The sequence below is a fragment of the Tamandua tetradactyla genome, chromosome 3 (assembly GCF_023851605.1).
Source record: "Tamandua tetradactyla isolate mTamTet1 chromosome 3, mTamTet1.pri, whole genome shotgun sequence".
NCBI lineage: Eukaryota > Metazoa > Chordata > Mammalia > Pilosa > Myrmecophagidae > Tamandua > Tamandua tetradactyla.
The window spans coordinates 3,081,949-3,095,052 of NC_135329.1; the positions used below are offsets into that span (position 1 = coordinate 3,081,949).

A 13,104-nucleotide genomic window follows, 5' to 3' on the forward strand; every position below is an offset into this window, starting at 1 on the left:
CAACTGGCCTGACCCTCAAGGATTATGATATACAACAGACACCAGACTAAGAGCTATTTTGTTTCATACTGGTTGTTATGTCTCATAGTCTCTCTTTTTCCACCCCTGTTTTCCATTCTATACTCTCTGGGGTATATTTTAAACCTCTGAGTTATAGGAACAATTGATTTCTTTCAACTTTATCTATAAATATATTAATGTGCATTTTCTAAGCATAAGGACATTGTCTCTCATAACCATAGTATAAATTAGGAATTTAATATTGATAATACACAATCCATATTCCCATTTCATCAATTGTCCACATAATTGTCCTTTACAACTATTTCCTCTCAATCCAGGATCATACAGTATGTTCATTTGTTCTATTTCTTCAGTCCCCTTTAATCTGAAATCATAGTACAGATTATTCTAGAAAAGAATTATACAACCACAAACAGATAACAATATCTTTGATATATATATATAATAGCCACTTTTTTCATATTTATTGAAGATATTGTTTAATGATGTAAAAGTTGGGTGAATCTAAGCTATATTAATCATAGCTCAGTTGAAACAAATACTTTTAATACTGTCATTATTTAAAATGTTGACATTTCTGTATTAAATAGTTTCTAAATGCTTAAAGATATTACTATTCAGGCACGATTAAAAAAAATATATAGGATGACTTACCACTATGACCTTCAAGAGTCTGATTCATAGAAAGGTTACTAGGGGCTGCAAGACCCCTCAATTTTGCATTATCTAAGAAAAAGAAACAAAAATTATGATAAAATGTAAAAATTATAGATTATATAAGATATTGACCTTTTTTTTCTTTTCTTTTGAATTGTGTCCCTATTCCTGGTAGATATTACAATGATTTTTTTTAAAAAACATGCTTCCTTGTAACCTATTTTTCTCTTGTCTACAAAAATATATGCCACTTACAAAGATATTATCCTAGTAAAATAGCGCAAACTGTATAAAAGAACATTGTTTACTTACTTTATTAAATATATTATTATTGCTACTTATTCCTTCCTCAAAAATCACAAATAGAAGTATTTGTGACATATGAACTGAAAACTCTAAAAGCATAAAGAAGGATCAAAGAGTAAAGATTTTGGAAACAAGTTTTTACTAAATCTCACAGAATCTCATATTGATTCATTCATTTATTCACCCACTCAATAAAAATGTACTGAGTGTCAACACTGTGCTCTGCACTATGGAAGGTTCTGGGTGTAAAATGGTAAACGAAATTGCTAAGATCTCTTTCCTCACAGAGTCTGTGAGGGCAGATGGGGCAGATATTAAACGCACACTCATACACACTCCTCTCTCTATATATATAGAGAGAGATAGATGCATAAATTATATATACATAATTATGCACTGGGAAAATAAAAGCATAAGAGACAGTAACAGAAGATTTAATTTAGAATGGAGAGAGGGAGAGGCAGGGAAGGCTTTCTGAAGAAATGATATTTAAGCCGAAACTGAGAGATAAACTGGAGATAGCCAGGCAAGGTGGAAAAAGAGAGAATATTTCAGGCTAGGAAACAAAATAAGAAAAGGTTCTAAGATAGGAGTTTAGAGCTACCGACAAACTGAAGAAGGCCGATGTGGCTGAACAAAGGGAAGACATCATAAGATGAGACTGGACTGATAAGCACAAGAAAAATCATGATGTCTTTATAGGAAACTATAAGAACTTTAGATTTTATCCAAAGTGCAATGGGAAGCCTTTTAAGACATTTATTAAACTTAAATTATTGTCCTTAATTGCTAATCATTCTACAGAGAATAATACAACATTAAAATGTTATCTCAGTAAGTTATTCTTCACTTAGAAACTTTATTACACATAAAATACAGCATTTAAAACTTTCATTTAAAAATACAAATTTCATACAAATTTCAGGCATTTGTGAAAATTGGAATTATAAAAGTCAAAACTAAAGATAATTCTACTTTCAGATAAGATACATCTTAAAATATTATGAAAAATATTATTTATTCTGAAAATAGTGTCAGGAAAGAATACCTGAGAGCCTCTAAAACGCTAGTTTTTATTATCCAATTTTTGTTTTGGGAGCAGTAACATGAATATACATTTACCATTCAACACTGCAATCTCTGTCAAACAATCAGAGTATAATAAATGCTGCTAACACACACATTATATTTTTTAATATAGGGTTCTTTCATTCATTTAATCTTTTTAAAAAACTGAACTACATACATATCTTATTTTAATATTACAAAATTTATTGATGTAAACATTTGTCTTAGCTTCTAACAATGAAAATCCATTCTAATGCCTTCATCCTATATATCTGCAATCAAATAAAATTAGTGATACGTGGCCCTAATGGTCTATGGGACCTAATACAGTTGAAGGTGTGATGAAACAGCTCCATCTTCCCATCTGTTTATAAGATCTGAAATCAGTTCTGCCCAGCAGACATGGTTTTGTCTCTGTTAAACCATAAGGTAAAGTACTCTTCACAAAATACATGTTGACAATGGAATTATCTTTTCCAATTCAATTTGACAAAGTGAACAAATATCACCCAAGTCTAAACAATGTTTCTGGCTGGCAGCAACTCCATAACTTGATCATGTAAAACGGATATTCACAAAATCCACCCCCAAGTTCTCAGATCAAAAAAGTCCAAAAGTTCTGGAAGGGTGGTCAGGCCAGCACTGTCCCAAGACCCCATCTGGTTATGTTGCTAAACTCCTCATGGCCAAGAAAGTGATGAAGCCCAGTTGATACAGGAATAAAAGTTCAGCAATACTGACATAATTCTTCTAAGAGGTCATACTCATAACCCTTGATTTAGAAGGCATGATGAAAGAAAGAACCAATAAAATAAGGCATTTTAAGCCCATGAAGAATTTCAGAATGAAATCTATAATTCCAACAATCCTAAATATCTCCCAGAAGTGCAAATAATCCACAGCAGGATTTTAAAGTCCAAGCTGAAATAAAGTGACTGAGAATGAAAGGTGTAATAACATAGGAGAACAGAGACCCTGCTAAGAATGCTAGTCACCACACCCATGGAATCTCTGTGCACCGTCCCCTTAGGAAAACCTGGCTGATAAGGCTTTTATGTGCATGTATAAATGTTGTAAACAGTCCAATTTCAAGAGGAATTCCTATTGTATGCTGCCTAATAAGTTTGATACCCAGAATCAAAATAGATGGGAGACATTTTTGCTACAACTTGAGTAGACAGGGGAGTTCTGAGCTGCTGCAGCGTCCTCTGGACTCCACTGTGGTATCACCTGCTGCCTTGCATCTCTGTGGAAATGACTCCACTAGTGATCCTGACCTGATCTTCCTGGAGCTCGGGTTTCCAGCACATTCTTAGGTAAGAAGAAGGCAGGCAAGAACTTCTCCTGTTCATCTTGTTGTCTGGGCGCACTGTAAAGGGGAGGCTTGCCCACTGCCTGCAGAAGCAGGGGTCCTCTGCAAATGGCTACCGGCTGCTTGTATGGCCCGCAGATATCTTTCCTCTGATCCAGATTTTTGTTTCTGGTCCCCTCTCATAACAATGAGTGGACGGAGGCATCACCCTCAAACCCTGCTCTGGCCCTTTAAAGACTTTTTAGCAGAGAAGTAACATGATAGCTGACTGGGTGGAAAGACTGGAACAGAGGGAGGAAGAAGGGAAACATGTTCTAGGGAAGGGATGACAGCAGCTGGAGCTAGAGAGGTAGCGGAGGAGGCCACAGGAAAGGACGGATTGATGTACACTTCAGAGACAGAAGCAATGGGATAGCTGAGGGCATGTCGGAAGTGGGAAAGGAAGAGGTTTCTAGCTTGAGTCAACAGGTGAAATCAGATATTTACTCAAATGGGGAGAACTGAAAGAAGAGATCTGAAAGAAGCTCAGCATGTCCAATATGCTCATTTCTGGACATACTAATATAAGATGCCTGTGAAAGATTTCAGTGGAGAAACCCATCTGAAGAATCAGAAGGACTGGCCTAGAGATAAAAATTTAGGAATCACCACCCCCAAAGATAGCATTTAAAGTCATGAAAATGAGAAAAAAGTCTAGAGAGCATATAAAATGAAGAGGGCCTAGAATCAAATTCTCAGTAATTCCAACAGTTAGTAGAGAAGCAGAATCTAGTAAAGAGACTAAGGACTGACCAGGGAGAAAAGGGGAAAGAATAATATGTTTAAATACAACAATAATTTTAAACATTAAACATCTTCTGTTTTGAAATATTATTTTTCAAGATAAGAAAGGCCAAATGCTGATTTGAACTATAATAGCCTTCTGTTAGATTTGGAACATAAAAGTCACGGTAAGGGAGAGAAGAAAGAGAAAGAGAAGAATTTGTATTGAGAGGAGAAAGAAAGAATAAATTAGTAATGAGGTCCCTGAGGTGCAGGGTGCAGCAAAGCATGTGGAAATACTGGCCTGTAAGAGAACAGTCACCTCCATCCCCATCACAACTCAATGTAGAAATATGGAGGCAAATGCTGGTTCTAGTTCTTCCTTCTAAAGCAAGGGAGTGAAAATGGGAATGCTGCCACAAAGAATGCAAATTGGTGCAAACTTACAGGAGGGTAATTTGGTATCCATAATAAAAATCTTTATCAATGTTCATATCCCTTAATCTAGTGAATTCCACTTCTAAAAATTTATCCTAGAAAGTAATTGTATTAGTTAGGGTTCTCTAGAGAAACAGAATCAACAGGGAACACTTGCAAATATAAAATTTATGAAAGTGTCTCACGTGACCATAGGAATGCAGAGTCCAAAATCCCCAGGGCAGGCTGCGAAGCCGATGACTCCAATGGATGGCCTGGATGAACTCCACAGGAGAGGCTCACCAGCCAAAGCAGGAATGGAACCTGTCTCCTCTGAGTCCTCCTTAAAAGGCTTCCCATGATTGTATTTAGCACCACTAATTGCAGAAGACACTCCCCTTTGGCTGATTACAAATGGAATCAGCTGTGGATGTAGCTGACGTGATCATGACCTAATCCTATGAAATGTCCTCATTGCAACAGACAGGCCAGCGCTTGCCCAATCAGATGAACAGGCACCACAACTTGGCCAAGTTGACACCTGTCCCTAACCATGACAGTCCACCCCTTGTCAACTTGGCACATATATATATATATATCACCTTAGACCATACTTAATTTCCAAATGAAAACAAATAAGCACACATTTTTTCTTTTACCTGACAATACTCAACTATCCTGCATATAACTGGAAACACATTAAATCTCTCCAGAATAGCGTGCAAATCCTTGGGCAGCATTCATTCTTAAACTTGATATCTTACAACTTAAATAGTATAACACAAACAAAACAGCATTACAGTCCTCGTTTCTGTAACTGAGCACGTGCTCGAAGTTCATATTTATCACTACCTTCTTCCACTACCCATTCCATGTTCCCTTTCCCCTCAGCAAGCACTTCAGCTGGCCGTGGTTCTTTGCCTGGTGGGGTGACCCAAACCTTCATTCCTGAAGTCTCAGAGCCATTAGTGGTCCGGCCTGGATTGTGTTGTTGCAGTTTTCCATTGATTTTAATCACAGGGCATGGTAGTACTAATAGACGCCCCAGGGGATCTCCTATATTCCAAGAAAACTCTTCTTTACCTCCATTATGTAGTTGCAGTCCTACTTCCTTCTGATAGTCAGGGTCAATTACCCCAGACAGTAATGTAATCCCCATCTTGGTGTGTTGATCCAGAGGCATAAGTAGCCCAAAGTGGCCAGGTGGCAATCTTAACTTCCAGTTCAGTGGTACCACTGTTGTTTCTCCTGGAGAAAGCACACCCCGTTTTGGAACTAAAACCTGTAGACCAGCAGAACTCAGGGTAGCAGGGACAGGAAGCAAAAATTTTCCCAGTGGATCACTAGGAGTAATAGTGAGTGGCACCACACCCATTTCCACCCCTTGGTTCCTGGACCCATGGATCCTGGCTATGGGAGAAACAGCACCATACAGTGGACGCTGATTCAGAGCATACACAGCTTCCTGGAGAACATTACCCCAGCCTTTCAAGTTTTTGCCACCTAGTTGGCACCGTAATTGAGTTTTCAAAAGGCCATTCCACCGTTCTATCAATCCAGCAGCTTCTGGATGATGGGGAACATGGTAAGACCAGAGAATTCCATGAGCATGTGCCCATTCTCGCACTTCATTTGCTGTGAAGTGTGTTCCTTGATCCGAAGCAATGCTATGTGGAATACCATGACGATGGATAAGGCATTCTGTAAGCCCACGGATAGTAGTTTGGGCAGAAGCATTGCATGCAGGGAAAGCAAACCCATATCCAGAGTATGTGTCTATTCCAGTTAGAACAAATCGCTGCCCCTTCCATGAAGGGAGTGGCCCAATGTAATCAACCTGCCACCATGTAGCTGGCTGGTCACCTCGGGGAATGGTGCCATATCGGGGGCTGAGTGTGGGTCTCTGCTGCTGGCAGATTGGGCACTCAGCAGTGGCTGTAGCCAGGTCAGCCTTGGTGAGTGGAAGTCCATGTTGCTGAGCCCATGCATAACCTCCATCCCTACCACCATGACCACTTTGTTCATGAGCCCATTGGGCAATAACAGGAGTTGCTGGGGAAAGAGGCTGACTGGTATCCATAGAACGGGTCATCTTATCCACTTGATTATTAAAATCTTCCTCTGCTGAAGTCACCCTCTGGTGTGCATTCACATGGGACACAAATATCTTCATGTTTTTAGCCCACTCAGAAAGGTCTATCCACATACTTCTTCCCCAGACCTCTTTGTCACCAATTTTCCAATTATGGTCTTTCCAAGTCCCTGTCCATCCAGCCAAACCATTAGCAACAGCCCATGAGTCAGTATACAAACGCACCTCTGGCCAGTTTTCCTTCCAAGCAAAATGAACAACCAGGTGCACTGCTCGAAGTTCTGCCCACTGGGAGGATTTCCCCTCACCACTGTCCTTCAAGGACACCCCAGAAAGGGGTTGCAATGCTGCAGCTGTCCACTTTCGGGTGGTACCTGCATATCGTGCTGAACTATCTGTAAACCAGGCCCGAGTTTTCTCTTCCTCAGTCAATTCACTGTAAGGAACACCCCAAGAGGCCATAGCTCTGGTCTGGGAAAGAGAAGGTAATGTGGCAGCAGGAGTGGAAACCATGGGCATTTGGGCCACTTCTTCATGTAACTTACTTGTGCCTTCAGGACCTGCTCTGGCTCTATCTCGTATATACCATTTCCACTTTACAATAGAGTGCTGCTGTGCACGCCCAACTTTATGGCTTGGTGGGTCAGACAACACCCAACTCATGATAGGCAACTCAGGTCTCATGGTAACTTGGTGGCCCATGGTTAAACGTTCAGTCTCTACTAAGGCCCAGTAGCAGGCCAAAAGCTGTTTCTCAAAAGGAGAGTAGTTATCTGCAGCAGATGGTAAGGCTTTGCTCCAAAATCCTAAGGGTCTGCGTTGTGATTCTCCTACAGGGGCCTGCCAAAGGCTCCAGACAGCATCTCTATTTGCCACTGACACTTCCAGCACCATTGGATCTGCTGGATCATATGGCCCAAGTGGCAGAGCAGCTTGCACAGCAGCCTGGACCTGTCGCAGAGCCTCTTCTTGTTCAGGTCCCCACTCAAAATTAGCAGCTTTTCTGGTCACTCGATAAATGGGCCGGAGTAGCACACCCAAATGAGGAATATGTTGTCGCCAAAATCCAAAAAGACCAACTAGGCGTTGTGCCTCTTTTTTGGTTGTGGGAGGGGCCAGATGCAGCAATTTATCCTTCACCTTAGAAGGGATATCTCGACATGCCCCACACCATTGGACACCTAAAAATTTTACTGAGGTGGAAGGCCCCTGTATTTTTGTTGGATTTATCTCCCATCCTCTGACACGCAAATGCCTTACCAATAAATCTAGAGTAGTTGCTACTTCTTGCTCACTAGGTCCAATCAACATGATATCATCAATATAATGGACCAGTGTGATGTCTTGTGGGAGGGAGAAACGATCAAGGTCTCTGCGAACAAGATTATGACATAGGGCTGGAGAGTTGATATACCCCTGAAGTAGGACAGTGAAAGTATATTGCTGACCTTGCCAGCTGAAAGCAAACTGTTTCTGGTGGTCCTTACTAATAGCTATTGAGAAAAAAGCATTTGCCAGATCAATAGCTGCATACCAGGTACCAGGGGATGTATTGATTTGCTCAAGCAATGATACTACATCTGGAACAGCAGCTGCAATTGGAGTTACCACCTGGTTGAGTTTACGATAATCCACTGTCATTCTCCAAGACCCATCTGTTTTCTGCACAGGCCAAATAGGAGAGTTGAACGGGGATGTGGTGGGAATCACCACCCCTGCATCTTTCAAGTCCTTAAGAGTGGCAGTAATCTCTGCAATCCCTCCAGGAATACGGTATTGCTTTTGATTTACTATTTTGCTTGGTAGGGGCAGTTCTAGTGGCTTCCATTTGGCCTTTCCCACCATAATAGCCCTCACTGCACGAGTTAGAGAACCAACATGGGGATTCTGCCAGTTGCTCAGTATGTCTATGCCAATTATACATTCCGGAACTGGGGAAATAACTACAGGATGGGTCCGGGGGCCCACTGGACCCACTGTGAGACGGACCTGAGCTAAAACTCCATTGATCACCTGGCCTCCATAAGCCCCCACTCTGACTGGTGGTCCAGAGTGACGTTTTGGGTCCCCTGGAATTAATGTCACTTCTGAACCAGTGTCTAATAATCCCCGAAATATCTGATCATTTCCTTTTCCCCAATGCACAGTTACCCTGGTAAAAGGCCGTCGGTCTCCTTGGGGAAGACTTAGAGGAAGGTTAACAGTATAAATCTGTGGCAGTGTAACAGGTTCCTCCCCCATAGGGACCTGGCCTCCCCTTCATTCAAGGGGCTCAGGGTCTGTAAACTGTTTCAAGTCTGGAAATTGGTTAAGGGGCCGGGACTCTGTGTTTTTGTAATTCAGGTTAGACTTCTGTTCCCTTGACCTAGAACTCTTTTGTTTATACAGCTCCAACAAGAATTTAGTAGACTGCCCTTCTATTGTATTTCTAGGCACCCCATGATTTACTAGCCAATGCCACAAATCTCTGCGTGTCATATAATTTTGATGCCTCCTTTGAGTTTGTTGTCTATTATAATACCCACGTCTACCCTGTCTTTGGTGATTAAGTGCTGCCACCTGGCTTCTGCCAACTCGGGATCCTGTCATCCCCATTGTGTTTAAGGATTCCAGCTCAGTGACAGCAGTTCCTACAGTAATATCTGACCTACAGAGAAGTGCAACCACAGAGCTCTTGAGGGATGATGGTGCTAGTCTCACAAATTTATTTCTCACTGTTCTGGTAAAAGGTGCATCCTCTGGACATTCCTGGGGTGTAAGAGCAGGCTTTGCATGATAAATCCACTCTAACATCCCAATCTCTCTAAGCCTCTGGATCCCCTCATCTACATTATACCAGGGCAGTTCTGGCATTTCAACCTCAGGTAATGTTGGCCACCTTTTGATCCATGTTTCAACCAACCACCCAAACAAGCTGTTAACACCTTTTCTAACTGCTCTAGCTATAACATTGAATGCAGAATCTCTGCTTTGTGGGCCCATATCAATAAATTCAGCCTGATCCAGCCTTATATTCCTCCCACCATTATCCCACACTCTTAAAATCCATCGCCACACATATTCCCCTGATTTCTGTCTATATAAATTGGAAAACTCACACAGTTCTTTTGGAGTATAACGTACCTCCTCATGTGTGATACTTTGTACCTCACCTTTAGGGGCCTGTTGGGACTTTAGTCTAGTTATAGGTCTAGAAGAAATGAGGGGTGGTGGGGGTGGGTCATGAAAAGAATTAGAAATATCTTCCAAGCCATTTGCTTCAGGGCTTTCATTTGCAGTTTCATCTGGTGAAACAGGATTAATAACTTTAGGGCTAATCCCTTCAGGAGGAGGTTGGGTGGCCAATTCCTCAAGGCAGTCTGGAGGTGGGGCGGCTATGTCCTCAGGGCAGACTATTACAGGGTTATCTAAAGAAGGCTCAGCATGGTCTAGGGTTTCAACCTCACCCCCAACATCATTATCAATCCATATGTCACCATCCCATTTTTCAGGGTCCCACTCCTTTCCAATCAATGCCCTCACTTTAACGGCAGACACCATGCAAGACTGAGATTTCAGTTTACGTTGTAAAGTTGCTACTCTAACAATAAGATTCTGAGTCTGATTTTCAGAGATCTCAAGTCTACGGCTACAGGAAATAAAATTTTCCTTCAGGATACTCATAGAAACCTCTACATCTTTCAGACGGCACTTAAGCTTCTTGTTTGAAGCCTTAAGCCCATCCCTTTCACCCTTTAATGTAGACAGTGTATCTAACAACAACCAACCAACATCTCTATAACTCTTATTTCTACAAAACTCTGTAAAGGTGTCAAAAACATTATCCCCCAGAGTCTGGCTTCGTACAAGCGAAGCATTAGGAGAATCGAATGATGATATTTTGACTATCTCCTTTGTCAACTCAGTCCATGGATTGGGAGTGTCATTCTGATTACGGGAATCAGAGTCCTTAGTGTCTCTGAGCCCAGTCAGAGTAGAAAACCATTCATAAAAACCCATTTTTAAGATTCTGTTCCTTAAGAACCACTCCTGGTACCAAGATGTATTAGTTAGGGTTCTCTAGAGAAACAGAATCAACAGGGAACACTTGCAAATATAAAATTTATGAAAGTGTCTCACGTGACCGTAGGAATGCAGAGTCCAAAATCCACAGGGCAGGCTGCGAAGCCGATGACTCCAATGGATGGCCTGGATGAACTCCACAGGAGAGGCTCACCAGCCAAAGCAGGAATGGAACCTGTCTCCTCTGAGTCCTCCTTAAAAGGCTTCCCATGATTGGATTTAGCATCACTAATTGCAGAAGACACTCCCCTTTGACTGATTACAAATGGAATCAGCTGTGGATGTAGCTGACGTGATCATGACCTAATCCTATGAAATGTCCTCATTGCAACAGACAGGCCAGCGCTTGCCCAATCAGATGAACAGGTACCACAACTTGGCCAAGTTGACACCTGTCCCTAACCATGACAGTAATGAATGGATTATGTAAACATTTGGATACAAGTATATTGTTTTAAGAGCAAAAATGTGGAGACATCTAAATGACCAAAACTAGAGCTGGTTAACTTAATAGAATTCCAATATAATGAAATATTAAATGGCCACTAATAATGATAATGTAGATGATTTAGAAGAATATGCTACAAAAGGAGATTACCGTATTATATTGTCAAATGATAAAGTTAAGCTACAAAACATTATTTGCATATCACATCTTTAGCACAGCACAATGCTTGCTATGTATTAGGCATACAATACATGGTTATCATCTCTGGAAGGATTTGCTGCATACAACTAATTGTTACAGTACACTGACCTTGTTAGAATCTCTAGCCATATTTCTCATATTTATTTCTTTCAGCATGGTTCACATTCATTATCAAGCTCCAAAACATAATTTATTCCGTTTTCCAAACCTGCGTATTACCCTAGCTTACAAGAATCTATATACCACCTTGCTCACAAATTTCCCATCTAATCACAAAAAAAAAATACAGAGCAGGAAAACAAGTGGGTTAAGAAAAGAAAAAAACTTTCAACGTTAAACAAATGTGTTTCTTAATGTAACTAAAACCTGCTACAGATTTTAAGCAGAAATTTTTTACACGTTTTTACTGAGATATCTTCACGCAAATACAGTCCATGCAAAGTACACTATCAGCAGCTCACAACATCCTCACATAGGTGTATATTCATCACCGCGATCATCCCCAGGACATTCGCATCACTCCAGAAAAACAAAAAGAGAAAACGCATACATCCCACACCCCTACCCCATCCCCGCTGATTCCCAGTACTGCCATCCACCCACTCTCCTTCCACCCCTACTCCCTACCATTCATCCATCTCTTGTCCCTATTATCCCACTCATCTGTCCACACCCTGGACAAAGGGAGCACTAGCCACAAGATTCTCACACTCACACAGTCACAGCGAAACAGTTAGACACTTGTCAAGAACACAGCCCAGCAGCTCCGGGCACACCCCTCCAGCCACTCCAACTTACCACAGATGAAAAAAAGATACCTACATAACGCATAAGAATAACCTCCAGGAACCCTAACCCTAACCCTGTTGAAATCTTTCAGCCACTGAGGCTTTATTTTGTCTCATTTCTCTCTTTCCCCTTTTGGTCAATTAGGTTTTCTCAATGCTGGGTCCCATCTCATCCCTGGGAGTCATGTCCCACATTGCCAGGGAGACTTATATCCCTTGGAGTCACGTCCCACGTAGCTGGGGAGGGCAGTGAGTTCACCTCCCGAGTTGGCTTAGAGAGAAGCCACAACTGAGCAACAAAAGAGGTTCTCTGGGGGTGAATCTTAGGCACAATTATAAGTTATAAGTTATAAGGTAAGCTAAGAAAGCTTAGCTTCTCCTTTGCACGAATAAGTTTCATAAGGGCTAGCCCCAAGATTGAGGGCTCAGCCCATTCAACTGGCTATCCTCACTGCTTGCAAGAACAGGAAGAATTCCCCCAGATGGGGGAGCTGAATATTTCCTCCTTTCTCCCCAGTCCCCCAAGGGGACCTTGAAAATACATTTTTATTCTCTGCCCAAATCACTCTGAGATGCTTCAGGGCATCACACCAACCCATACAAACCAACAAGATCTCACACCCCACTCAAGATTCCATGTAATTATGATGTTTAAATAAACTGACCATACAAATTTAACTAGATAATGCGTTATCCAAAAGATACATTTTTAATATAAGTTTTAAAGTGTGTATATATATCAAATGCTTATACATATATATATGAGAAACATAAACAGCAAAAATTAATTTCTTCCAATACACTTGAGAAAAGCATTGAGATTAAATAACAAAACATCAGAAGCCAAACTCTGATTGGTATTTAAGCATCTACCTTCCAAACCTGCCTTTTTGTTTTTTTATGCACATCAAAACAATTATTCTTTTTTCCTACGGTTGACCACGAGACCTTTGTTTAGTGGTTAATA

The 13,104-nt window shown here is 41.1% G+C and overlaps 1 protein-coding gene, 1 long non-coding RNA gene and 1 pseudogene across 5 annotated transcripts in view; 1 reads left to right on the top strand and 2 right to left on the bottom strand.

Moving 5' to 3' along the window:
- Positions 1-13,104, bottom strand: part of WDR35 (WD repeat domain 35) — a 109,723-nt gene that overhangs the window by 94,647 nt on the left and 1,972 nt on the right. For all 4 annotated transcript variants that reach the window (XR_013172285.1, XM_077152159.1, XM_077152158.1 and 1 more), the window contains exon 3: positions 679-750. Coding sequence is in view for 3 of the 4 variants with exons in the window: in XM_077152159.1 (XP_077008274.1) it covers positions 679-750 (72 nt within the window). In the remaining variant the exon portion in view is untranslated. The remainder of the gene's footprint in view (positions 1-678; positions 751-13,104) is intronic.
- LOC143676900 (uncharacterized) overlaps positions 1-13,104 on the top strand; it is a 41,271-nt gene that overhangs the window by 26,658 nt on the left and 1,509 nt on the right. The gene's annotated exons all lie outside the window — the stretch shown is intronic.
- On the bottom strand, positions 2,267-3,365 carry LOC143675914 (E3 ubiquitin-protein ligase RNFT1 pseudogene; annotated as a pseudogene).